The sequence below is a fragment of the Nerophis ophidion genome, linkage group LG14 (genome assembly GCF_033978795.1).
Source record: "Nerophis ophidion isolate RoL-2023_Sa linkage group LG14, RoL_Noph_v1.0, whole genome shotgun sequence".
Lineage (NCBI taxonomy): Eukaryota > Metazoa > Chordata > Actinopteri > Syngnathiformes > Syngnathidae > Nerophis > Nerophis ophidion.
The window spans coordinates 26,422,280-26,449,588 of NC_084624.1; the positions used below are offsets into that span (position 1 = coordinate 26,422,280).

A 27,309-nucleotide genomic window follows, 5' to 3' on the forward strand; every position below is an offset into this window, starting at 1 on the left:
TTTTCGATTGTTCCTTTTTTGTGGAACCTTTTTCGCCTAGTTGTCAGATTATAGCACATGTTGTATTGCCCTGACTCAGGAGGTGAAACGTAGTATTCAAAATAAAAGCCTGCCGGATTGTTCCCGACTGCATCTGAGTCCTATTTTTGACCAAGCCTGACACTTCTAGTTCTTAAAGGCCTACTGAAAACCCCTACTACCTACCACGCAGTCTGATAGTTTATATATCAACGATGAAATATTAACATTGCAACACATGCCAATACGACCTTTTTAGTTGACTAAATTGCGATTTTAAATTTCCCGCGAGTTTCTTGTTGAAAACGTCACGGAATGATGATGTGTATGCGTGACGTCACGGACTGTCAGGAAATATTAGCAGCTACACACTCGCGGCTAAAAGTTTAACCGCATAATTACACAGTATTTTGGACATCTGTGTTGCTGAATCTTTTGCAATTTGTTCATTTAATAATGGAGACTATAAAGAACAATGCTGTTGGTGGAAAGTGGTGGATTGCAGCTGTCTTTAGCACCAAGACACAGCCGTTGTTTCTTTGTTTGTTGTGAAGATTTACCACGGAACGGTCAAGCGAACATGTTTTCTCTACATCAACCAGCATGTTTTCGGATGGGGAAATTGTGATATATATCTTACCGGAGAAATCATTGGATTATTCGTCGTCCTGCAGCTGCTGTTTAAAAGGCAGCTGTGAGCTTGGCTCCTCGGCTTCTCTCTAAGACACTTTGTGTTCACCGCAGCCATTCGACCACGAGGTATGTTTTTACAATCTTTGAAATGTCACTAAAACACTATCAAAACAATAAGCAGATAAGGGATCTTCCAGAAATATCCTAGTAAATGTGTCTAATTACATCTGAAACGCTCACACTGCCGCCGCCTGGAGCTGTCGCTTTTTTTTCTTTTTTTTCTAGTCCTTCACTATCAATATCCTAATTCACAAATCTTTCATCCTCTCTCAAATTAATGGGGAAATTGTCGCTTTCTCGGTCCGAATTGCTCTTACTGCTGGTGGCTCCCGTTAAAAACAATATGATTATGTTTGGAGCCCTGCAACTCGTGACGTCACACGCACATACTTCCGGTAAAGGCAGGGCTTTCCTATTATCAACCAAAAGTTGCGAACTGTATCGTGGATGTTCTCTACTAAATCCTTTCGGCAAAAATATGGCAATATCGCGAAATGATCAAGTATGACACATAGAATGGACCTGCTATTCTTGTTTGAATAAGAAAATCTCATTTCAGTAGGCCTTTAATGTGATTCAAGGAATCTTATTATTGAAATATATATTTATTTTATATTGACATTTTAATGTCTTTTTCAAAACACCTTTTTAAGTGTCAGACAAAGAATATCCCCACATTGACAGTGAAGAAATGAATGAGAATGCAATTAAACAACTCCCCCACTAGATAGAGCAACCTCACTCCTTCATGCACTTGCACATTTAGAATGCATGGAAAAGCACATTTCCAACTCTCTGTTAAAGGCAGTGTCGCGGTGCGGCTACAGGTATCCACCGCGTCTTGGAATTGCTTGTACTGTCATGTGATGTCATCCACTTGAAAACATATTCCCAGCAGTGCTTATGTGACCAACAGACAAACCGTGTTCCATCTTGTGCGGCCAAACCTTTTAAACCAAACGTCTGATGTGACCTTGCCTCGCTGCCCCGCGAGCTGACAAGTAGTCCATCAAAAGATGAATTACGTCTGAATTGTGGATTTCCTGGTAATAAAGGCTGAGGCTATATAGACAGGACGGAGCCCAACTAGAAGGTATAAGCTTGGGGATTTTTTTCTTCCCTCCATTGCTTTTTTTTTAGGCCTATTCTCGTGTGTTTTGTTTTCAGATTCAAATGGAATTTCTCTGTTTCCAGCTCAATCTGAGCTCAATTCAAGAACGATGCCTACAGTGGATCCTCCAAGGTAATTTTTTTTTGTTTCCCATAGAACAGGGTTAGGGAACCGGTGGCTCTTTTGATGACTGCACCTGGCTCTCAGATCATCAATCTTAGCTGACATTGCCAAACACAATAAGTAATGAATAATTCCGCTGGTGATCACAGTGTTAAAAATAACGTTCAAAATATGAAACACTCTCATGCATTTTAATCCATCCATCCGTTTTCTACCGCACTTGTTCAAAAGGTTGCATTAATGGTAAGAAGTATTTTATTTATAATTGGTTAGCTTCAGAATAACAATGTTATTGAAAATAATAAGATACTTACTACACTCTAAAAATGTTGGTCTTAATTAAAAATGCACGCATTTAGTTTTATTCATTGTTAAAAAATATTATATGGCTCTCACAGAAATACATTTTAAAATATTTGGCTTTCATGGCTCTTTCAGCCAAAAAGGTTCCCTACCCTGGCCATAGAAAATAATAGAAATCTGTAATATCACCTGCACACGTTTTCACGTGCATGCTGCTATTCTAGCAACATTCTTCATGGCCCTACAAGTGTAAAAGGATGTTAATCACTGTATAAAATGCTTTTTATTTAATTTTTTTTATTTATCCAGGAAAAAATACCATTGAGATGAAACCAACTCTATTTCAAGGGAGTCCTGGCCAAGAGGCAGCAGAGTTACACATTAAAATGACAGGATGGACATCAAGTAAAACAGTTACAGATAACTGAGGCTCCTTCAAATGCTCTCAGTTTAGATTCAAAAGCATTTAAGGATAACATTTCAGTCCGCTTCCTGTCTTTTTGTAGGATGTTCCAAGCACAAGGAGTTGCATAGACAAAAGCGTTTCCCCCAAAAGGGACACAGAGCAACATGCTAATTGTTGGATCTCAGTGCATAAGAATTCCTACCATTAATGCTGAATGGTCCACACAGGTTTTGGAGCAACATATGTTGTCATCCAAGCAACGTTATCATGGGCACCCCTGCTTATTTCAGCGACAATGCCAAGCCACGTGTTACAACAGCGTGGCTTCGTAGTAAAAGAGTGCGGGTAATTTCATGGCCCACATGCAGTCCAGACCTGTCTCCCATAGAAAATATGTGGCGGATTATGAAGCGTAAAATACAACAGCGGAGACCCCGGACTGTTGAATGACTAAAGCTCTACATAAAACAAGAATGGGAAAGAATTCCACTTTCAAAGTTTCAACAATTAGTTTCCTAAGTTCCCAAACGTTTATTGAGTATTGTTAAAAGAAAATGTGATGTAACACAGTGGTGAACATGCCCTTTCCCAACTACATTGGCACGTGTTGCAGCCATGAAATTCTAAGTTAATTATTATTTGCAAAATCATTGTATTCCGTTTATATTTACATCCAACACAATTTCCCAACTCATATGGAAACGGGGTTTGTATATAACTTGTGTTTTGTACTGTTTATTCTCTACTTTTCTGTCAAATTGTTAAGTTTTAAAAAAAAGTGCACAATGTTTTATATTAATACATGTACTTGACAGAAATTAAATCACAAATCTAAAAAAATCAAAAAAAGGCCACCCTTTGCTCTGATTACTGCTTTACACACTCTTGACGATCTCTCGGTGAGATACTGTTATGAGCCAGTGTTTTTCTGGACACCAGGATGCAGAGACGGGAGGCAAGTGCGGTAAAGAATCCATATTTATTAGGGAAAACGCAGGTAACACAAAAAAAACATAGCTGTGCACCATAATGACCTGAGTTAAAATATAATAGCATGGTAGGTCTAAGTATTGATTATAAACAAGGCAGAGGTTTTATTTAGCAAATATATTTTATATATTTTTGGACCCTGTAAGGTCCTGCGCTGAGCTGGCGACATGTCCAGGGGGTAGCCCGCCTTCCGCCTGAATGCAGCTGAGATAGACTCCAGCCACCCCCACTACCCGAGAGGGACAAGTGATAGAAAATGGATGGATGGATAGATGGCCACTGTAACATTACACACAGTTTGAATATGAAAAAAATTAAACATAGTACTTTTATCCAGTGATTCTTTGGTGTACCACTAGATGGAGCCGGCGTACCACTGGCGGTACACGTACCACAGTTTGAGAATCCCTGATTTAGCCCTATCCAGAAGAAGCAAACTGATTGGCCACCAGGGACTGGTGGCCAATGGAGGCAAACAGGAAGTGGAACTGGATAGGAAATATTACAACATACCAGAAACTAACAATACTTGTCCTGTGTGATCATGACACATACAAGTGTAAAAAGATGCTAAGCATGAGGCCTGTCAAAGTTTACTCTTCAACCTGTGCAATTAATCACAAAAAAATAATTGCGTTTATCATGCAAAAACGCTAATTAATCGCGTTATGTATTTTCAGGTGATTCAATGCGTGCAAAGATGAGTGCGGAGACTCCCACTGGTGTCATTTCACCTCAAAACACACGATGGCCACAATACCCAGTAATATGTTTGGAGGAGAAAAGGTGAGGCCTTTAATCCCAGGAACACCAATCCTACTGTCAAGCACGGTGGTGGTAGTATTATGCTGTGGGCCTGTTTTGTTGCCAATGGAACTGGTGCTTTATAGAGAGTAAATGGGACAATAGAAAATAAGGATTACCTCGAAATTCTTCAGGATAACCTAAAATCATCAGCCCGGAAGTTCTGTCTTTGGCGCAGTTCCAACAGGACAATCACCCCAAACACACGTCAAACGTGGTAAAAGAATGGTTAAATCAGGCTAGAATTAAGGTTTTAGAATGGCCTTCCAAAAGTCCTGACTTAAACATGTGGACAATGCTGAAGAAACAAGTCCATGTCAGAAAACCAACAAATTTAGCTGAACTGCACCAATTTTGTCAAGAGGAGTGGTGAAAAATTCAACCAGAAGCTTGCCAGAAACGTGTGGATGGCTACCTAAAGCGCCTTATTGCAGTGAAACTTGCCAGGAGACATGTAATCAAATATTAACATTGCAGTATGTGTACTTCGTCACATTTTCAATAGACCCATAATAAATGTAAACTTTTGACCACGACTACATATATATATATATATATATACATATATATATATATATATATATATATATATATATATATATATATATATATATATGTATATATATATATATATATATATATATATGTATATATATATATATATATATATATATATATATATATATATATATATATATGTGTGTGTGTGTGTATATATCTGAATTATTTTTATGATTTTTTTTTTTAACATGTTAAATGTGTTTAACAAATAGATTCCTTTCTTTCATGAAAACAAGAATATAAGTTGGTGTATTACCTGATTCGGATGACTTGCATTGATTGGAATCAGACAGTAGTGCTGATAATGTCCACATTTTCAAATGGATTAGAAAAAAGTCCTTCTTTCTGTCCAATACCACATGAAAGTGGTTGTTTTTTGACGTCTTATTTGTCCAGCTTTCATATTATTTTTCATACACGCCACAAGAAATACATTTACGGCAAACTCTGTGTCTTGCTAGCTTGTGTGCGCTGGCTCTCGGAGACTCTTATTGTATTAGTGAAGGCAGGATGGAGTAGCGCTTTTATTGTGAAGACAGGAACTGTGCGGTCAGTCTTTAGGCCTTTGACAGCAGGTATGGCGCGAAAGTCTGTTTAAAACGAACAGTGTTTCTCACCTTCCTGTATGTCATTTTTCTTAATAAGGAGCTCGCAGCAGCCAATGTCATCCCACAAAATACTCGGGTGCCGCAAATGTCAATCAAGTGACAAAAGCGACGTCACAGCGAAGATTTATGATCGCTAATCTAATTTTTAGATCTATTTTCTTAATGCCTGGCCGGCGACCGACTGACACACCCTTCTCGATCGACCTGTAGCTCGCCATCGACCTACTGGGCATCCCTGCTTTAAACCGAAAATATGATGAGTGAGTCATAAAAATTGACGGGTGTTTGAATAAAACATGCAATTGTGAGGACTGGTGGGCATGGTAATGCCAGGTTTGTCCCTCCGTGGATGCGTTGACATGAACACAACAAAGGTCGGCTCTTAAAATATTTTTTTAACAAAAAGAGAGCTCTGAACAGAAATACTGGAGCTAATAAAAACGCAAACTGAAAACGCTAGTATGAAAACTAGGAAGTAAAAATAGACAAACTAAAATAGCACGTTAGCACAAAAGAGAAAACAAATCATCAGTATGTAAACTGGACAAAACAAGTGGCTTAGCGTGAGAAGCTAGCGAGAATAGAAATACTTGCGTGAAAGCAAATGATGAAAATCCAGACATACAGTGGCGTGAAAGCAAACTATGAACCCAGACCGAATGAACAGAGAAGACTGGCTTAAATAGGTGGGTGATAATTAGTAGCAGGTGTGCGGGGCGAGACTAGCAGGTGGACTGATGAGTGACCATGGTGACAAAGCAAACAGGAAATAAGGAGTCGGAGAAATATACAAAATGGAAAAATAAATAGTGTAGATCTGAGCAGCAGATCGCAACAGCAATCTCCCTTTTAAAAGAACATTCCCCGTATTGTACTAAGCAGCCATGAGAGAAAAGTCTTTTTTTTTTCGTAATTGCCACCGTTTTTTATTAATCCTTTTTGCCTTTGATGTGTATTTCTGGTCTTGTCATCCTTTTCTGGACAGAAGAGTGACACGGCTGGATCAAAAGAGAAGTCGGAGCCGCATTACTGAACCAAAAGTTCATTTATTACAAGTGGGCGTCTTTAAACAGAAGTTCCTGGAGGAGGTTAAGTCAAAAGAAGCCAAACCATCAGTTTTTATATTCCTCCTTTTTGTCGTTGGGTGTGTGCTAATTCAAGACAGCACACCCTGATTATAATAGGAGATGTTCATGTGTATAAGTGTCTGAAAAACAACTGCTTTAAGGCATAACTGAAATGTTGGCGTTGAGCTCAACATGTAGTCTCTTCTCAAGGATAGGGCTATCACTGTTGCGATCCGCTGCACAGATCGTTTGTCGTTTAGATTTTTGAGTTTTGTTTGTGCACTTCCTGATTTGTTTCTATCACCATGGCGACTTAATCTGCTCCACCTACCCTGCCTTTCTGTCGCACACCTGTTTTTGATTATTGTTTCTGTATTTAGACCTGCCTCCTCCCTTTGTTCGGTCTGGGTTCATCACTTGCTTTATGCAACATGCACGTTTTGATTATCTAGTCCTTTTTTGGCTTGCTAAGTCCTGTCTTAGCTTTCGGGCGCTCAACACGCGCCTTTTGGACTTTGACTCAGTGCTAAGTGTTAGCCTAGCTCCCGGTGCGTTCGGCACGCTTTTTGTTTGTCCTTTTGTCCCAGTGTTATTTTATTTTTGTATTAAAACCAGCTCCTACCTGCAATTCCTGCTTGTCCTTGGTCCTCGTGCATCTGGGGGGTGACACAACGCGCATCATTATGCGTTCCAAACATGACAATCACTTTTGCATTCGGTAGTCCCAATTAGGGCCTCTTTCCTACGAGAAGTGATCCAATGTCAAAAAGGGGCCTTATCTTATTGTTGGCTTAAACTGAAACACCACTGTTTACTTAAGCTTGGTGGTTCTAATTCTCCAAGGTGAATATTCACAAAACATGAGTTGATTCTTTCACTTCACGTTCAGCACCGTTTCTCTCCTATAGTCCGAATTTTTTTTTCGCTGTGACATTTTTGGTGGTCGAATCTACCATATTTGCGAGGTATGCCATCAATAAAGCTAACATCTGCACATTTTAGCCGCCACCTCTCCAACTGCCGACTGCCTTTATAGCACGTTTTAATTAAGGACGACACAAGCTAATTCACAGCACGCGCTGTTGTTTCCTCATGAGTCCTCGCCAGCAGTTTTCATTTGCTGGTGTCGAGCTGATGTGTCTGCAATTTCTTTCCAGGGGAGACGCGTGATGTGGGCGCTTGGCGGGACGGCTGCGAGTGAGCACTCGATGACGGTGTGAGTATGGCACCACACACACTGGTGATGCTTGTATCCAATGGTGTTGGTTGGATTCAGTGTGTGTGTGTGTGTGTGTGTGTGTGTGTGTGTGTGTGTGTGCGTGTGTGTGTTTTTAAAATAGATCTTCCTAAAAAGAGCAGCACAAAGCGACATGAGGCAGTGAAGATTTTAATTGCCGCCGACAAGCTGTTGAGTCATCAAGCTGTTATTCAAATGGCGACTTAGCAATGTAAATATGTCAGATACATAATCAGCTGCCTGGCATCATTTCACATGTCAGACTCTTTTCTTCCTCTTGCCTTTGAGTCTGCTGGGATCTTTTCTGAAGTGTGACGAGAGTGTGAGAGGCAGGAATAGAAAGAAAGAGGAAGTGAAGATGAGCTTCAGAGTAGGCTGCTATATATCTCCTTGCCTGATGCCCTTAGTGTGTGTGTGTGTGTGTGTGTGTGTGTGTGTGTGTGTGTGTGTGTGTGTGTGTGTGTGTGTGTGTGTGTGTGTGTGTGTGTGTGTGTACGTGTTCCTGTATTTTTACCCTTCTTGGGACATCAACAAGGAAAAGTACCTTCCACATAAATCATGGTCCCAATACTGGAATACCATTGCATCTAATAGCGAATGTCTCATTTGCACCCCTGGTGGTGAAGTCTATCAAAATTAGGGTGGTACCAAAAAGGACCAGAGGAGGAGCTCCTCTGAGCGCGTCTGGTATCCGTTTCTTGGGGGGGGGGGGGGCTAGTGCTACGGAGATAGCACAGCTGCGCCCTACCAAGCCACAACCTCCAGCGAGGCCACCACCAGCAATATTTCGAACCGCCAAGCCGCAACCTCCTGCGCGGCCACCACCACCAGTCTTTCGACCCACCAAACCTCAACTTCCTGCGCGGCCATCACCACCAGTCTTTCGGCCCCCCAAGCCGCAACCCACAGCCAGGCCACCTCCACCTGCACCACGGCTAGCTGCACCACAGCTAGCACCTGTCGCTAGTCCAAGACTAGCTCCAAGTCCAAGGCTAGCACCAAGTCCAAGTCTACAGTTAGCATCAAGTCCGAGTCCACGGCTGGCATCAAGTCCGAGTCCACGGCTGACATCAAGTCCGAGTCCACGGCTAGCATCAAGTCCGAGTCCACGGCTAGCATCAAGTCCGAGTCCACGGGTAGCATCTAGTCCGAGTCCACGGCTAGCATCAAGTCCGAGTCCACGGCTAGCATCAAGTCCAAGTCCAACGCGAGACCCAAGTCTGCTTTCCACACCAGCGCCTGATCCAAGTCTGCTTTCCACACCAGCGCCTGATCCAAGTCTGCTTTCCACACCAGCGCCTGATCCAAGACTGGTTTCCACACCAGAACCAGATCCAAGTCTGGTTTCCACACCAGCGCCTGATCCAAGTCTGATTTCCACACCAGCGCCCGATGCAAGTCTGGTTTCCACACCAGCGCCTGATCCAAGTCTGGTTTCTACACCAGCGCCTGATCCAAGTCTGGTTTCCACACCAGCGCCTGATTCAAGTCTGGTTTTCACAACAGCGCCTGACTCAAGTCTGGTTTCCACACCAGCACCTGATCGTAGTCTGGTTTCCACACCAGCACCTGCTCAAAGTCTGGTTTCCACACCAGCGCCTGACTCAAGTCTGGTTTCCACACCACCGCCTGACTCAAGTCTGGTTTCCACACCAGCACCTGATCCAAGTCTGGTTTTCACACCAGCACCTGATCCAAGGCTGGTTCCCACACCAGCACCTGCTCCAAGGCTGGATCCCGCACGAGCACCTGCTCCAAGGCTGGATCCCACACCAGCACCTGCTCCAAGGCTGGATCCCACACCAGCACCTGCTCCAAGGCTGGAACCCACACCAGCATCTGCTCCAAGGCTGGAGCCCACACCAGCACCTGCTCCAAGGCTGGAGCCCAAACATCTGCTTCCACGAAGACGACGCCGCCTCCAACTTCCACGGCGACGACGGGTCTGCCTCCTGCTTCCACGGCAACGACGGCCCCGCCTCCTGCTTCCACGGCGATGACGGCTCCGTCTTCTGCTTCCACTACGACGACAACCCCGCTTTCTGTTTCCACGACGACGTCTCAGCAACTTCGAGCTGGCCTGCTGCGCAAGCAGCAACCAGGGGCCTGCAAGCGGCCCTTTCAGAGGTCAGCGAATGGACGCCAGTGGCGCAAACAGCAGCGACACCGTAGTCTTTGCCTTAGAACTCTACGGCTGCTCAACTTCTGGCGCCACTCTCGCCCACCTTCTCAACAGCCACCAATTGCGGCAGCGGCGTTCCATTCACCGCCGCCACCTGACTTGTCCCCGGTGGATTCGGGGACACATGGCCTGGCGACCCTCCGCCATGTCTTCCCTCCGCCCTCCCTTGACTCATGAGCTGTCGTATAGTTAGGGGGTTTAAAGTTATTTTCAGGGGTTACTGGAATCTGTCCCTTAAGGGGGGGCTCCTGTTATGATCCGCTGACCGGATCATATTATGATTTAGATTTTTGAGTCTGTTTTGTGTTTACTGTTAGTTTTGGACTCCTTTGGTTATTGTTTGTGCACCCGTTAGTTAGTTTCGTCACCATAGTAACTGATTATTTCCACCTGCCACTGGTTCCAGACGCACACCTGTTTTAGTAATTACTGTCTTGATTTAAGCCTGCCTCCTTCGTTCATTCTATCTGGCTTCATAGTTTGTATTTCACACAGTGAGTAATGACTTTTGTTCCCCAGTTCTGGACTTGCTTGCTTCAGCGCTAGGCCTTGTTATTCCTCTAGCTCCCATGCTAGCTCTTTTGTTTTATCTTTTGTGCTATGAGTAAGTTTTTCTTTTTAATAGTCTGTTTTATTCTTAAATAAATCATTTACTCTTACCTTCACGCTGTGTCCGAGCCCGACTGCATCCTTGAGAGAACGACTCCACATCACTATGCGACCCACACGTTACAAAACCATTGAATCCAATAGAGAATGTCTCATTTGCATCTCTGGTGGTGAAATCTATCAAACTTAGGGTGATCCCAAAAAGGAGGGATTTTTCAAATTGACTGTGTGTTGGTTTTAAAAGTGCTCCCCCTCTGGCCAACATATGTACTGATAAGTGTGTGTAAGAAATTGAAATGCGCCCGCATTGGCTAAAAAAACTACATGAATTAATTTAAAAAAATACTAAATGCTTACCTCTTTTATATTTTAATAGTGAGTATACATTATTAATGTTGTAAATACAAATCTTTATATATCTAGAAAGGGTGGTCCTAAGGAGGTGGCCGTTTTTCGGAGGTCTCAAGGGGGGAACACATACAAAAATGTGTGGTGTTCCTGTATTTCTATCCTTCTTGAGACGTCGAGAAGGAAAAGTACCTTCCATATGAGGACCGGTGAGCAAGTTTGGACATATCTATCAATAATTATAAATATCCACAGTATCTATAATCCATCAAAATTAGGGTGGTCCCAAAAAGGAGGGATTGTTCAAATTGACTGTGTGTCAGTTTTAAAGGTGTTCCCCCTCTGGACAACATAAGAAATAACAAGTGTGTGTACAAATTTTAAGTGCTCCTCCTCTGGCTAACATATGTAATAACAAGTGTGTGTAAGAAATTGAAATCTGCTCCCTCTGGCCAAGTTTTATTAAAAAAATAGAATAAATATGTATATAGAGACATAATAATAACTTGAAGTAAATAATAAAGTTTAAAAACAATTACAAAAAAATTAAAAATAACTAAAAGCTTACCTTTTTTATATTTGCATAGAATGTATATATTATTATTGTAATAAATACACACCTTAATATATCTAGAAAGGGTGGTCCTAAAGAGGAAGGCATTTTCAGAGGTCTCAAGAAGGTAACATATACAAGAATGTGTGTGTGTTTGTGTGTCTGCGTGTTTTTGTGTGTGTTTGTGTGTGTCTGTGTGTGTGTGTGTGTGTGTGTGTGTGTGCATGCGTGCATGTGTGTGTGTTTGTGTGTGTGCGTGTGTGTGTGTATTTGTGCGTGCGTGTGTGTGTGCGTGTGTTTCTTTGAGTCGTCAAACTCCCACAGGCCTTCTATGTTGTTCTCAGGGGAATGGCGCGCGCCTGAAAGAGTGTGAGCGTGCACTTACACCTGAAGCGAGGCAAAGTGCAGACAGTAACACTTTTTGGTGTCATACATTTGTCGCCCACCCCCCACCCCAACGCACCAACCCCACCTGCTCACTTTTGCGCTGATGCAAAAGCAGGCAACTGTCAATCAAGGGCAAAGGCCTATAAGCACTCCTCACACATACTGTGCGCCGTACATGAGCGTGTGTGTCCATAGTGTGACATTTGCGTCACAGGAAGGTGAGACGTGTTATGAAACGCGAATAGGAGAAAAAAAAAAAAAACGCCGCTCGTTATTTTCATTTTTGCGGTAAAGGAGGTATTGAAAGGCCGATAAGGGGATGAGACAAAATCGATGCGAGATTAATCACACAGCGGTCAAGGAACTAAAAATACCACAGTTTTGTTTCATTTGCATAACACCTTTGTTGCCAACAGCCTCCCTTGTCTTGTCAGAGCAGGAAGGACCTTTGAAATATCAGCTTAAATGCTATCTATCCTGCATGTGTTCCTTACAGGCAGGAAGAAGAGGCAGTCAATGAGACGTGATGAGGGAGACAACCACCTCAATATAAATGCTTAAAAAGAGATAAGACAACTATTACAAGACATATACAGTGTATATATATATATATATATATATATATATATATATATATATATATATATATATATATATCCATCCATCCATTTTCTACCGCTTATTCCCTTTGGGGTCGCGGGGGGCGCTGGTGCCTATCTCAGCTACAATCGGGCGGAAGGCGGGTTTACACCCTGGAGGACAAGTCGCCACCTCATCGCAGGGGCTATATATATATATATATATATATATATATATATATATATATATATATATATATACTATGTATATCCATATGTGTATGTTTATACTGTATACGTATACATATATATGTATGTATGTATAGACTATATATATATATACAATAAATACATATAATAAATACATATACATACGTAATTGTGTATGTATGTATATCTATATGCGCTTCTATAGCGATATATAAGTTAGAACTTTATGCTACTTTATATTAGAAATGGCAACAGCAGAGGGTGAATGCCACATAACAACAAGTTGGAGAAAAAGAAGCTTATTGACTACAGTATCAACACAGTCTACAGTAGTGGATGTGCGTACATTTTCAGGACTTATGAAGATCTCAGTTACACATCAGCAGGTACCAGAAGGTAGGAAAAGTTGTTTTTGTATAATATTGTGAAACATAACGGCAGATATTATGTCTGCTAATGAATGCTGTTTTGCGGTCCTTATACACACACCATAGTAATACTTGTATCTGACTACGGGAGCCGTAATGCGCCAACAATCCATCAAGTGATGCGGCTTCAAAGTCATACTTAAACATTTTGACAGATTTTTGAGTGCCGTATGTAATGTCTTTATTAACAAATAATGGAACATTTAAAGTTTGTACAGTGGAAGAGGGATTAGTGAGTCTGCCTCACAATAAGAAGGTCCTGGGTTTGATCCTGCGCTCGGGATCTTTCTGTGTGGAGTTTGCATGTCCTCCCTGCGACTGCGTGGGTTCCCTCCGGGTACTCCGGCTTCCTCCCACCTCCAAAGACATGCACCTGGGGATAGGTTGATTGGCAACACTAAAAAATTGGCCCTGGTGTGTGAATGTGAGTGTGAATGTTGTCTGTCTATCTGTGTTGGCTCTACGATGAGGTGGCGACTTGTCCAGGGTGTACCCCGCCATCCGCCGGATTGTAGCTGAGATGGGCTCCAGCGCCCCCCGCCACCCCGAAGGGAATAAGCGGTAGAAAATGAATGGATGGATGGATGGCGTTTAAAGTTTTGGTGCTGTTTACTGGCATCATATTGCAATCTACACGTATCTCTGATATGTGACTGCCATCTACTGGTCACACTTATAATTTCATCATGTACCAAATACAATTGCTTCGAGATAGGTAAGCACTACCAGAATTATTCAATGCATTAGGTGCACTGGGTTATAAGGCGCACTGTCGATTATTAAGAACATTAAAGGATTTTAAGTGCGCCTTATTGTCCTAAAAATATCGTAATCTTTTACTATGGCTGTCTTTTGTTTTTCCGTCTGTTTCTCTGTCTATGATTCCCACTAGAACCCTTGCAAGTGAAACCGAGAGGGGCGGGTGCAGCAGTGGGGGTGAATAAGGGAGCAAGCAGAAGGGATGAGAATGTCCTCTCATGGTGGCATGGCTGGACTTTTCACATGGTCCCTCCATCTGTCAACTTTCTTCTTCCCTCGGCCTGTGATGGATGACTAATCTTCTTGCATGTTAATGAAGTAAGCGATCGCTGATGGTGGTGGCAGCACCCAACACAGAAATGATCTTATTTGCTTTTTGGGGCACAAGAAGCAGGTTACTTTAACATGACAATACTTTGAAGGGGGTGTGGCACCAAATTCTGGGACCCCTATGCACAACACGCCTGAATGTAGCAGACCCATACACACACACACACACACTTAGTATGTTTACGTGCAGTGGAAAAGTAATTAGTATTGCACTGATTTGGCTGAAACCAGCTTTTTAAAACACATACAGTACAGGCCAAAAGTTTTGACTCCCATTCTCATTCCATGTGTTTTCTTTATTTCAATGACTTTATATTGTAGATTGTCACTGAAGGCATCAAAACTATGAATAAACACATGTGGAGTTATGTACTTAACAAAAAAACGGTGAAATAACTGAACACGTTTTATATTCTAGTTTCTTCAAAGTAGCCACTCTTTGCTCTGATTACTTTTTTGCACACTTTTGGCATTCTCACGATGAGCTTCAAGAGGTAGTCACCTGAAATGGTTTTCACTTCACAGGTGTGATTGATGCTCATCGAGAGAATGCCAAGAGTGTGCAAAGCAGTAATCAGAGCAAAGGTTGGCTATTTTGAAGAACTCCACATGTGTAAAAGAAAAGCGATGTTCGTATGTCGTTAATATTCAGTGTTTTATTGTTCATAGTTGTAAATCCCATTTTCTTTATTCTAACATACAGTTTAGGTGTCCCATTCAGTAAAAAAATGTTAAATTCCATTCCTTTTTTTTTTTAGGTGGTCTGTCATAACTTTTTTAGAACTCTATCTGACATTGTGACTTTTGGTATTAGTGTTCCTGTAAAAAAAAGGGACCCAAACACACATACTGTACAGCAGATTTTTACAGATAAATGTGTATATGTCACTTATACACACATACACATTGGCCCCCCCAGACACATTTTTTCTCTCAATGTGACCCCCCGAGTCAAAGTATTTGCCCAGCTCTGCCTTACATGCTGAACCTCTGTACCCTCTGTATCATGTGCATCAGGTATCCTATGGGTCAAAACCTCTGGGCGTTGTGCTACTGGTGACAAAGGCTATTTGTACAACAAATGTCTGAATAAAAGTGATAATATTGCATATTTTAGGTGTTTGCATTCATTGTTGTGTTGTTTGTTACATTTTTGTTGTGTTTTGCTTGATTGTTGAAGATACATAACTATGGAGGAGCTGGTCAGTGATTTATTGTTAGTAGTTAATATTGCAAATCCCACTTTCCTTATATAACATACATTTTTGGTGTCCCATTCAGTAAAAAAACGTCAAATTCCATTCCATTTTTTTTAAGTGGTCTGTCATAACTTTTTTAGAATTCTATCGGACATTGTGACTTTTGGTGTTAGTGTTCCTGGAAGAAAAAAAAGGGACCCAATCACCCATACGATACAACAGATTTTTACAGATAACTGTGTATACAATAATAACAATAACAATGCTGAAGTAAACTGCAACAAAAACAGTGCAATTAACAGTTCAATAAACAGCATAAACAGTGCAATACATTTTAAAGGTGCACATCACAGCTTTCATATTATTGACAGTATACCGTTTTTCTACATTTTCTTTATTTTCATAACATGGTCACTACTGCCTAGTTTCTCTTGTTATATTCTTATTGTTACTTTTTTTATTTCTATTCTTATTGGTATATTTTTCTATTTTATTTCCATTTATAACCCCATTATTTACTTCTTAAATTGTATCTCAATTCTGTACACTGCTGATAGAATTTTCATTTTCCTGAGGGAACTCTCCTGAAGGAATCAATAACGTGCTATCTATCTATCTATCTATCTATCTATCTATCTATCTATCTATCTATCTATCTATCTATCTATCTATCTATCTATCTATCTATCATCTATCTATCTATCTATCTATCTATCTATCTATCTATCTATCTATCTATCTATCTATCTATCTATCTATCTATCTATCTATCTATCTAATCTATCTATCTATCTATACACAAGTACACACTGGTCCCCCCCAGACACATATTTTGTCTCTCAATTTGGCCCCTGAGGCAAAATATTTGCCCAGCTCTGATTTAGGTGTAATGAAGGGGTCCAACACAGATTGATGTGTTTTCATGTCCCAAGACTTTTATCCACACTGTGCTTATTTGTCCCGCGAGCAGGAAAAGGCGAGTATAATTCGATTGTGTCAATGATGGAAACGTGTGTAGGAGGGAGGGGAGGAGGGGAGGAAGGGTTGGACATGATCGTCTTGCTTGAGCCGTCCTGGGTCTTATGTTCGCCTCGCAGTGCGCATGCGTGATCCTATCTGAGCCCCGCAAAGAGCGGCTAAGTTGCGAGCGGACGTCGTGCGCGTTGCCGCATTCATCGCGTCGTCTTCTCCTGTTATTTATTTATTTTGGATTTTTTTGGGGGGGTGGGTGGGTGGTGATGCCGGACCGAGCCCTCCTTCAACCTGTGGATAAGAAGAGTTAAAGAGGGCGATCTCCAGGTTCTGAATGGCCGCGACATGGAGGAAGTACCGTGCCAGAAAGTCCGAAGCAGGCGGAAGAGAAGTCGCTGTCCTGCGGGCTTCCCCCTGAGGAGCATCGCCTGCGAGGACGAGTTCGACTGCAAGGAGCTGGAGTCTCTGTTCCAGAACTACAACCTGAAGCTGGAGCAGACCTCCACGCTCAAAGCCCTGGCGGTGCTCATCTTCATGTCGTCCACGCTGGCCGGCGTGGAGCTGCTCTCCGGCCCCAGCCTCAGCATCTCCCAGGGCTCCCACCCGGTGCACTGTGTCGTCTTCACCTCCCTCTTCATCGTCACCAACGTCAAGTACCTGCAGGTCACGCAGCTGCAGCAGATCGTCAACCTCAGCCTCCTCTTCGGCTTCACCTTCTCCTTCCTCTGCTGCCCCTTCTCGCTGGGCGCCGTGGGCTTGGAGCCTCCCACGTCCCCCGACCAGGGCGTGTGGCAGCTCGTCCTGGTCACCTTTGTCGCCTACGCGCTGCTCCCCGCCCGGACCCTCCTGGCGGTGGTCTTCGGACTCATGGTGTCCGTCTCCCACCTGATTGTGACCGCCACCTCTGTCACCGTGAAAACGCAGAAACTGTGGAGGACGGTAAGTGTCGTCTCGTGTAAAAAGTACATTTGTGAAATATATTTATATAGCGCTTTTCTCTAGTGACTCAAAGCACTTTACATAGTGAAACCCAATATCTAAGTTACATTTTTTTTTTAACGAGTGTGGGTGGCACTGGGAGCAGGTGGGTAAAGTGTCTTGCCCAATGACACAACGGTAGTGACCAGGATGGCGGAAGCGGGAATTGAACCTGCAACCCTCAAGTTGCTGGCACGGCCTATACCACCGTTGTATGCATTTAAATGCATGCAACTCCTCTCACAAAATTAGCACCGTGGTGACCAACTTTAAAGTACGGTAGCGTAGTTGGTCCACGTGTTCATTAAAAACAAGGCAGAGGTTTTGTTTAACAAGTAATATTTTTAGCCATTACACACAATAAAGTTAAGTTAAAGTACCGTATTTCATTGGGGCGCTAATTAATTTAAAATATCTTCTCACTCCTGCACTTAATCAAGGCATGCGGTAAAAACAAGCAGGCGCTAACAATTTTAAAACCTCTTCTCACCCCTGCGCTTACCATTGGCATGCAGTAAGAAACTGAGTGTGATTAAAAAAATATATAATAATAAAAATTATTCTGCGGCCGCTCTACAACATGTCATCGCGCCCACCTATATGCCATGCATTCTGCGTGCCGGCCAGACGCATGCTTTTCGCTGCTACTCATGCGAGATTGCAATGCATACTTGTTCAACAGCCATACCCTTTACACTGATGGTTGTGATATAAACAAATTTAACACTCTTACTAATATGTGCCACACTCTGTGAACCCACACCAATGAATTTCAGGAGAACATCGGCTCTGTAACACATTATAAACGCAACATAAAAATTACCTTGAATGGCATGCATCTATGATTCTTGGCTATATTATCAACCAACGCACAGGGCTTGGGATTGGGGTTTGGTGCTAGTGAGGTGTATAATATAGCCAAGAGTCATAGATGCATGGCATTCTGGGTAAGTGTTATGTTGCGTTTATAATGTGTTACGGAGCCGATGTTCTCCAGAAATGTGTTTGGTGTGGGTTCACAGAGTGTGGGGCATATTAGTAAGAGTGTTAAAGTTGTTTAATATCACAACCATCAGTGTGATCTGAATGGCTGTGGAACAAGACCCCTGGTTTACACATAGGAAAAGCAAAAAAAAAAACTCCTCCGCCATTTTGAAAAAGTCGTCAGGGGAAGCATCATTAGTGACATCACCAATTTGGCCCGGCGTTAAGAGTAAGCATGCGCTAATAAAGTTGGGGAGCGAGTTTGACCCGGCAGTAATTCAAGGCAGGCGCATATTACATGCCCGGCGGCAATTCAAGGAAATACGGTACCAATGATTGTCACACACACACTAGGTGTGGTGAAATTATTCTCTGCATTTGACCTGTCATCCTTGATCACCCCCTGGGAGGTGAGGGGAGCAGTGGGCAGCAGCGGTGCCACACCCGGGAATCATTTATGGTGATTTAACCCCAATTCCTACCCTTGATGCTGAGTGCCAAGCAGGGAGGTAATGCGTCCCATTTTTTTCTAGTCTTTGATATGACTCGGCCGGGGTTTTAACTCACAACCTACCGATCTCAGGGCGGAAACTCTAACCACTAGGCCACAATGCACATACATTCTAGGTGTCAAAGTCCATCTGGCCCGTGAATGAATTATTTATGGATGATATTTGATTAGTATTAGACCCGAGCCTATTAGAACTGGGGATATGTTGATTGGCAACACTAAATTGGCCCCGTGTGTAAATGTTGTCTGTCTATCTGTGTTGGCCCTGTGATGAGGTGGCGACTTGTCCAGGGTGTACACCGCCTTCCGCCCGAATGCAGCCGAAAGTAGCACCATGATGACCAACTTTAAAGTACAGTAGCGTAGTAGGCCTACGTGTTCATTAAAAACAAGGCAGAGGTTTTGTTTAACAAGTGATATTTTTGGCCAGCGTAGCAATAAAGTCAATTCACATACGTCCTACGTCTCAAAGTCAAGGGCCGCGGGCCAGATGCGGCCCGCGAGTGAATGATCTATGCCCCCCGGGATGATATTTGACTAGTATTAGATCCGGCCCGCAGGCCACAGCTGCCTGCTGCTGTTATTTTGCACGCACCAACACTCCATCAGTGTTGGCGCTAAGAATTTTCAAAATGGGGTCCCACAGTAAATTTTTGGGGTCCAATTTTTTTTGTAAGCGTTTTGAAAACAAATAATAAATGTATGCATTATCCTGTTCTATCTCACATTCTATATTGTGTTTTGGAAAAATGCTGTCATACATGTTACTTAATTGATTAAAACAAAATAATACACAAAAAAACTATTGTTGATGCATATGTAAATGTATTCAGTTAGAAACATTCATTCACTTTTTTCTCTCCTTCATGGATCCAAACTTTAACGTTGCCTTTCTATATATTTATTGTAATATTTTCAGAATGTGTTTGTTCGATTTTTGGCCTAAGTAAGACAAAGAAAACAATCTGAAGTTGTCTTTATTTTTTTGTTTTAATGCCATGATTTTAATAGACCGGCCCGCGTGTGCACAGATTTTCACCAAGTACCGCCTCAGAGAAAAAAAAAACAGTTGGCTCTCCAAGTAGCACCATGGTGACCAACTTTAAAGTAGAGTAGCATAGTAGGCCTACATGTTCATTAAAAACAAGGCAGAGTTTTTTTTTGTTTTTACAAGTGGTATTTTTAGCCCGCGTATCATTACACACATCATTGGTGTCAAATTCAATCTGGCTCGCGAGTGAATGATCTATGGCCCCCGGAGTGATGTTTGACTAGTATTAAATCTGGCCTGCAGGCCAAAGCCGTCTGCTGCTGTTTTGCAGGCACCAATACTCCATTAGTGTTGGCGCTAGGAATTTTCAAAATGGGGTCCCCTGGGACCCCATCAAGTCATAAAATAGGGGTCCCACAGTACATTATTTGGGGTGTCACTTTTTTCGTAACCATTTTGAAAACAAATGATTAATGTATGCATCATCCTGTTATATCTCACATTCTATATTGTGTTTTGGAAAAAGGATGTTGAACTTGAGTAAAGGTGAAATGTTTCCTATAAATTATGCTGCTAAGAAATAGCTCAGCACAGTTTTCTCTCTGAAATTGCCTCGCAAAGTTACACATACTTGGGCATTCAGGTCACACATACGCTTGCAGAGCTTTATAAAGCCAACTTTCTTCCACTGTTGTCCAGAATCCGGGAAGATTTTGATCGCTGTTCCTTACTTCATTTATCTACAGTGGCTCTTGTCAACTCTTTTAAAATTGGTGTTCTTCCACAATCTATTTGTTTCTAGTGCTGGGGTGTCAAAGTCAAAGTCTGCGGGCCACATTCGGCCCGTGAATTAATGATCTTATGGCCCCGAAGATGATATTTGATTAGAATGAGAACCGGCCCGCAGGCCACAGCCTCATGCTGCTGTTTTGCACACACCAATACTCCATCAGTGTTGGCGCTAGGAATTTTCAAAATTCAAGTCATAAAAATGGGGTCCCACAATGGGGTCCCACACTAAATTTTTGGGGTGCCACTTTTTTGTAAGCGTTTTGAAAGCGTTTGTCCTGTTATATCTCACATTCTATATTGTGTTTTGGAAAAACATTGTCATAAACATTACTTAATCCATTAGAATAAAATAATACAAAAGAAAACACATTTTATGCACATGTAAATGTATTCAGTTATAAACATTCATTCACTTTCTTCTTTCCTTCATGGATTTAAACTTTACCGCTTCCAGTATTTAAAACAAATAATTTTATTGTTATATTTTAAGAATGTGTTTGTTCTATTTTTGGCCAAAGAAAGACAAAGAAACCAATCTGAAGTTTTGTTTATTTTTTAGTTTTAATGCCATGATTTTATTATTGGATCGGTTCGCAGCGGAGTGTGAAGCGACCGGAATGAGAATCAGCACCTCCAAGTCCGAGTCCATGGTTCTCTCCCGGAAAAGGGTGGAGTGCCATCTCCGGTTTGGGGAGGAGACCCTGCCCCAAGTGGAGGAGTTCAAGTACCTAGGAGTCTTTTTCACGAGTGGGGGAAGAGTGGATCGTGAGATCGACAGGCGGATCGGTGCGGCGTCTTCAGTAATGCGGACGTTGTACCGATCCGTTGTGGTGAAGAAGGAGCTGAGCCGGAAGGCAAAGCTCTCAATTTACCGGTCGATCTACGTTCCCATCCTCACCTATGGTCATGAGCTTTGGGTCATGACCGAAAGGATAAGATCACGGGTACAAGCGGCCGAAATTAGCTTCCTCCGCCGTGTGGCGGGGCTCTCCCTTAGAGATAGTGTGAGAATCTCTGCTATCCGGGAGGAGCTCAAAGTAAAGCCGCTGCTCCTCCACATCGAGAGGAGCCAGATGAGGTGGTTCGGGCATCTGGTCAGGATGTCCCCTGAACGCCTCCCTAGGGAGGTGTTTAGGGCACGTCCAACCGATAGGAGGCCACGGGGAAGACCCAGGACACGTTGGGAAGACTATGTCTCCCAGCTGGCCTGGGAACGCCTGGGGATCCCCCTTGAGGAGCTAGACGAAGTGGCTGGGGAGAGGGAAGTCTGGGCTTCCCTGCTTAGGCTGCTGCCCCGTGACCCGACCTCGGATAAGCGGAAGAAGATGGATGGATGGATGGATGGATTTTACTATTCTGGCCCGCGTGTGCACAGATCAGCTTGACACCCCTGATATACATCAACAATGATCGTCCATATACAGTACATATTTACAGACTTCTTTGGCGCACCACGAGATAGAGTTCTAATTATCTGTTTTATATACTAAAAAAACAACAAAAGCAACTCAAAATGCAGTTTTTCTAAAAACCGCGTTTCCATATGAGTTGAGGAATTGTGTTAATTGTAAATATAAATGGAATACAATGATTTGCAAATCATTTTCAACCCATATTCAGTTCAATATGCTACAAAGACAACATATTTGATGTTCAAACTGATAAACATTTTTTTTTGCAAATAATCATTAACTTTAGAATTTGATGCCAGCAACATGTGACAAAAAAGTTGGGAAAGGTGGCAATAAATACTGATAAAGTTGAGAAATGCTCATCAACATTTATTTGGAACATCCCACAGTGTGCAGGCTAATTGGGAACAGGTGGGTGCCATGATTGGGTATAAAAGCAGCTTCCTTGAAATGCTAAGTAATTCACAAACAAGGATGTGGTGAGGGTCACCACTTTGTAAGCAAATTGTAGAACAGTTTTAGAACAACATTTCTCAACGAGCTATTGCAAGGAATTTAGGGATTTTACCATCTTCGGTCCGTAAAATCATCAAAAGGTCCAGAGAATCTAGAGAAATCCCTGCACATAAGCGATGATATTATGGACCGTTGATCCCTCAGGCGGTACTGCATCAAAAACCGACATCAGTGTGTAAAGGATATCACCACATGGGCTCAGGAACACTTCCTAAAACCACTGTCAGTAACTACAGTTGGTTGCTACATCTGTAAGTGCAAGTTAAAACTCTGCTATGCAAAGCAAAACCCATTTATCGACAATACCAAGGAACGCTGCTGGCTTTGCTGGGCCCGAGTTAATCTAAGATGGACTGAAGCAAAGTGGAAAATTGTTCTGTGGTCGGACGAGTCCACATTTCAAATTATATTTGGAAACTGTGGACGTGGTGTCCTCCGGAACAAAGAGGAAAATAACCATCCGGATTTTTATAAGCGCAAAGTTCAAAATCCAGCATCTGTGATGGTATGGGGGTGCATTAGTGCCCGAGGCATGTGTAACTTACATATCTGTGAAGGCACCATTAATGCTGAATGGTCCATACAGGTTTTGGAGCAACATATGTTGTCATCCAAGCAACGTTATCATGGACGCCCCTGCTTATTTCAGCAAGACAATGCCAAGCCATGTGTTACAACAGCGGGGTTTCGTAGTAAAAGAGTGCGGGTACATTCCTGGCCCGCCTGCAGTCCAGACCTGTCTTCCATCGAAAATGTGTGGCGCATTATGAAGCGTAAAATACGACAGTGGAGACCCCGGACTGTTGAACGACTGAAGCTCTACATAAAACAAAAATGGGAAAGAATTCCACTTTCAAAGCTTCAACAATTAGTTTCCTCAGTTCCCAAACGTTTATTGAGCGTTGTTAAAAGAAAAGGTGATGTAACACAGTGGTGATCATGCCCATTCCCAACTACTTTGGCACGTGTTGCAGCCATGAAATTCTAAGTTAATTATTATTTGCAAAAAAAAAAAAAGTTTATGAGTTTGAACATCAAATATGTTGTCTTTGTAGTGCATTCAACTGAATATAGGTTGAAAAGGATTTGCAAATAATTGTATTCCGTTTATATTTACATATAACACAATTTCCCAACTGGTAGGGTCTCCCAAGACAAACAGGTCCTAGGTGAGTGATCAGACAAAGAGCAGCTCAAAGACTTCTATGGAATTACAACAAAATGAACTCAGATTTCCCTCGCCCGGACGCGGGTCACCGGGGCCCCGCTCTGGAGCCAGGCCCGGAGTTGGGGCACGATGGCGAGCGCCTGGTAGCCGGGCCAGTCCCCATGGGGCCCGGCCGGGCACAGCCCGAAGAGGCAACGTGGGTCATCCCTCCAATGGGCTCACCACTCATAGGAGGGGCCATAGAGGTCGGGTGCATTGTGAGCTGGGCGGCAGCCGAAGGCAGGACACTTGGCGGTCCAATCCTCGGCTACAGAAGCTAGCTCTTGGGACGTGGAACGTCACCTCACTGGGGGGAAGGAGCCTGAGCTAGTCCGCGAGGTAGAAAAGTTCCGGCTGGATATAGTCGGACTCACCTCGACGCTCAGCAAGGGCTCTGGAACCAGTTCTCTCGAGAGGGACTGGACCCTCTTCCACTCTGGCGTTGCCGGCAGTGAGAGGCGACGGGCTGGGGTGGCAATTCTCGTTGCCCCCCGGCTCAAAGCCTGCACGTTTGAGTTCAACCCAGTGGATGAGAGGGTAGCTTCCCTTCGCCTTCGGGTGGGGGGACGCACCAAACAGCAGTTCAGAATACCCACCCTTTTTGGGTACACTCGAGGGAGTACTGGAAAGTGCTCCCCCGGGTGATTCCCTTGTCCTACTGGGAGACTTCAACGCTCACGTTGGCAACGACAGTGAAACCTGGAGAGGCGTGATTGGGAAGAATGGTCGCCCGGATCTAAACCCGAGTGGTGTTTTGTTATTGGACTTTTGTGCTCGTCACGGATTGTCCATAACAAACACCATGTTCAAACATAAGGGTGTCCATATGTGCACTTGGCACCAGGACACCCTAGGCCGCAGTTCCATGATCGACTTTGTAGTTGTGTCATCGGATTTGCGGCCTTATGTTCTGGACACTCGGGTGAAGAGAGGGGCGGAGCTTTCTACCGATCACCACCTGGTGGTGAGTTGGCTGCGATGGTGGGGGAGGATGCCGGACAGACCTGGCAGGCCCAAGCGCATTGTGAGGGTCTGCTGGGAACGTCTGGCAGAGTCTCCTGTCAGAGAGAGTTTCAATTCACACCTCCGGGAGAACTTTGAACATGTCACGAGGGAGGTGCGGGACATTGAGTCCGAGTGGACCATGTTCCGAACCTCTATTGTCGAGGCGGCTGATTGGAGCTGTGGCCACAAGGTTGTTGGTGCCTGTCGTGGCGGTAATCCCAGAACCCGTTGGTGGACACCAGCAGTGAGGGATGCCGTCAAGCTGAAGAAGGAGTCCTATCGGGTTCTTTTGGCTCATAGGACTCCGGAGGCAGTGGACGGGTACCGACGGGCCAAGCGGTGTGCAGCTTTAGCGGTCGCGGAGGCAAAAACTCGGACATGGGAAGAGTTCGGGGAAGCCATGGAAAACGACTTCCGGACGGCTTTGAAGCAATTCTGGACCACCATACGCCGCCTCAGGAAGGGGAAGCCGTGCACTATCAACACCGTGTATGGTGCGGATGGTGTTCTTCGACTGCGGATGTTGTGGATCGGTGGAGGGAATACTTCGAACACCTCCTCAATCCCACCAACACGTCTTCCTTTGAGGAAGCGGTGCCTGGGGAATCTGTGGTGGACTCTCCTATTTCTGGGGCTGAGGTCGCTGAGGTATTTAAAAAGCTCCTCGGTGGAAAGGCCCCGGTGGTGGATGAGAGCCGCCCGGAGTTCTTTAAGGCTCTGGATGCTGTGGGGCTGTCTTGGTTGACAAGACTCTGCAGAATCGCGTGGACATCGGGGGCGGTACCTCTGGATTGGCAGACCGGGGTGGTGGTCCCTCTCTTTAGGAAGGGGGACCGGAGGGTGTGTTCCAACTATCGTGGGATAACACTCCTCAGCCTTCCCGGTAAGGTTTATTCCGGTGTACTAGAGAGGAGGCTTCGCCGGATAGTCGAACCTCGGATTCAGGAGGAACAGTGTGGTTTTCGTCCTGGTCGTGGAACTGTGGACCAGCTCTATACTCTCGGCAGGGTTCTTGAGGGTGCATGGGAGTTTGCCCAACCAGTCTACATGTGCTTTGTGGACTTGGAGAAGGCATTCGACCGTGTCCCTCTGGAAGTCCTGTGGGGAGTGCTCAGAGAGTATGGGGTACCGGACTGTCTTATTGTGTCAGTCCGCTCACTGTATGATCAGTGTCAGAGCTTGGTCCGCATTGCTGGCAGTAAGTCGGACACGTTTCCAGTGAGGGTTGGACTCCGCCAAGGCTGTCCTTTGTCACCGATTCTGTTCATAACTTTTATGGACAGAATTTCTAGGCGCAGCCAAGGCGTTGAGGGGATCCGGTTTGGTGGCCACGGGATTAGGTCTCTGCTTTTTGCAGATGATGTAGTCCTGATAGCTTCATCTGGCCGGGATCTTCAGCTCTCACTGGATCGTTTCGCAGCCGAGTGTGAAGCGACCGGAATGAGAATCAGCACCTCCAAGTCCGAGTCCATGGTTCTCGCCCGGAAAAGGGTGGAGTGCCATCTCCGGGTTGGCGAGTTCAAGTACCTAGGAGTCTTGTTCACGAGTGGGGTAAGAGTGGATTGTGAGATCAACAGGCGGATCGGTGCGGCGTCTTCAGTAATGCGGACGTTGTATCGATCCGTTGTGGTGAAGAAGGAGCTGAGCTGGAAGGCAAAGCTTTCAATTTACCGGTCGATCTACGTTCCCATCCTCACCTATGGTCATGAGCTTTGGGTCATGACCGAAAGGATAAGATCACGGGTACAAGCGGCCGAAATGAGTTTCCTCCGCCGGGTGGCGGGGCTCTCCCTTAGAGATAGGGTGAGAAGCTCTGCCATCCGGGAGGAGCTCAACGTAAAGCCGCTGCTCCTCCACATCGAGAGGAGCCAGATGAGGTGGTTCGGGCATCTGGTCAGGATGCCACCCGAACGCCTCCCTAGGGAGGTGTTTAGGGCACGTCCAGCTGGTAGGAGGCCACGGGGAAGACCCAGGACACGTTGGGAAGACTATGTCTCCCGGCTGGCCTGGGAACGCCTCGGGATCCCCCGGGAAGAGCTAAACGAAATGGCTGGAGAGAGGGAAGTCTGGGCTTCCCTGCTTAGGCTGGTGCCCCCGTGACCCGACCTCGGATAAGCGGAAGATGATGGATCGATGGATGGACAATTTCCCAACCCATATGGAAACGGGGTTTGTACATACAATTACTGTATATTGAACAACTTGTTATTTTTACGGTACAATTCTGGCAAATAGGCTGACAGGTTTTTTTTTTACGGTAAAATGTAGTGTTCGTTTTACACAGAATTACTGTGAAAAGTGTTTGAGAACCACTGTACTAAATAAACGCAAGCATCTATTTTTCCGATAGGACCAATGTGTCTGAAGCTGTAAAAGGCTACTTTTTATAGAATAGAGTCCGATTTGGTGCCTAAATGGACAATAAGCACAGGTGATG

At 44.0% G+C, this 27,309-nt stretch overlaps 2 protein-coding genes across 4 annotated transcripts in view; both read left to right on the top strand.

Annotated features, from left to right (window-relative positions):
• The first annotated feature begins 960 nt into the window (after positions 1–960).
• Positions 961–14,836, top strand: LOC133568375 (uncharacterized). 2 transcript variants are annotated; one of them, XR_009809581.1, is made up of 5 exons: positions 961–1,804; positions 1,879–1,954; positions 4,325–4,430; positions 7,842–7,900; positions 14,109–14,836. XR_009809581.1 is itself a non-coding variant. In XM_061920272.1 (4 exons), exon 4 carries the CDS (start codon positions 9,314–9,316, stop codon positions 10,091–10,093), a length of 780 nt encoding a protein of 259 aa, XP_061776256.1. In that variant the 5' UTR covers positions 961–1,804; positions 1,879–1,954; positions 4,325–4,430; positions 7,842–9,313; the 3' UTR covers positions 10,094–10,768. The 2 variants fall into 2 exon arrangements, 1 of the variants encoding a protein (XP_061776256.1); XM_061920272.1 differs by lacking the exon at positions 14,109–14,836 and having other exon boundaries at positions 7,842–10,768.
• Positions 14,837–16,696: 1,860 nt separating this feature from the next.
• LOC133568376 (adenylate cyclase type 1-like) overlaps positions 16,697–27,309 on the top strand; it is a 160,603-nt gene continuing 149,990 nt past the window's right edge. Inside the window, exon 1 of one of the 2 annotated variants that reach the window (XM_061920273.1) lies at positions 16,697–17,415. In XM_061920273.1, coding sequence (XP_061776257.1) covers positions 16,822–17,415 — 594 coding nt within the window. In that variant the 5' untranslated portion in view covers positions 16,697–16,821. The remainder of the gene's footprint in view (positions 17,416–27,309) is intronic. The other variant, XM_061920274.1, reaches the window with a different exon arrangement.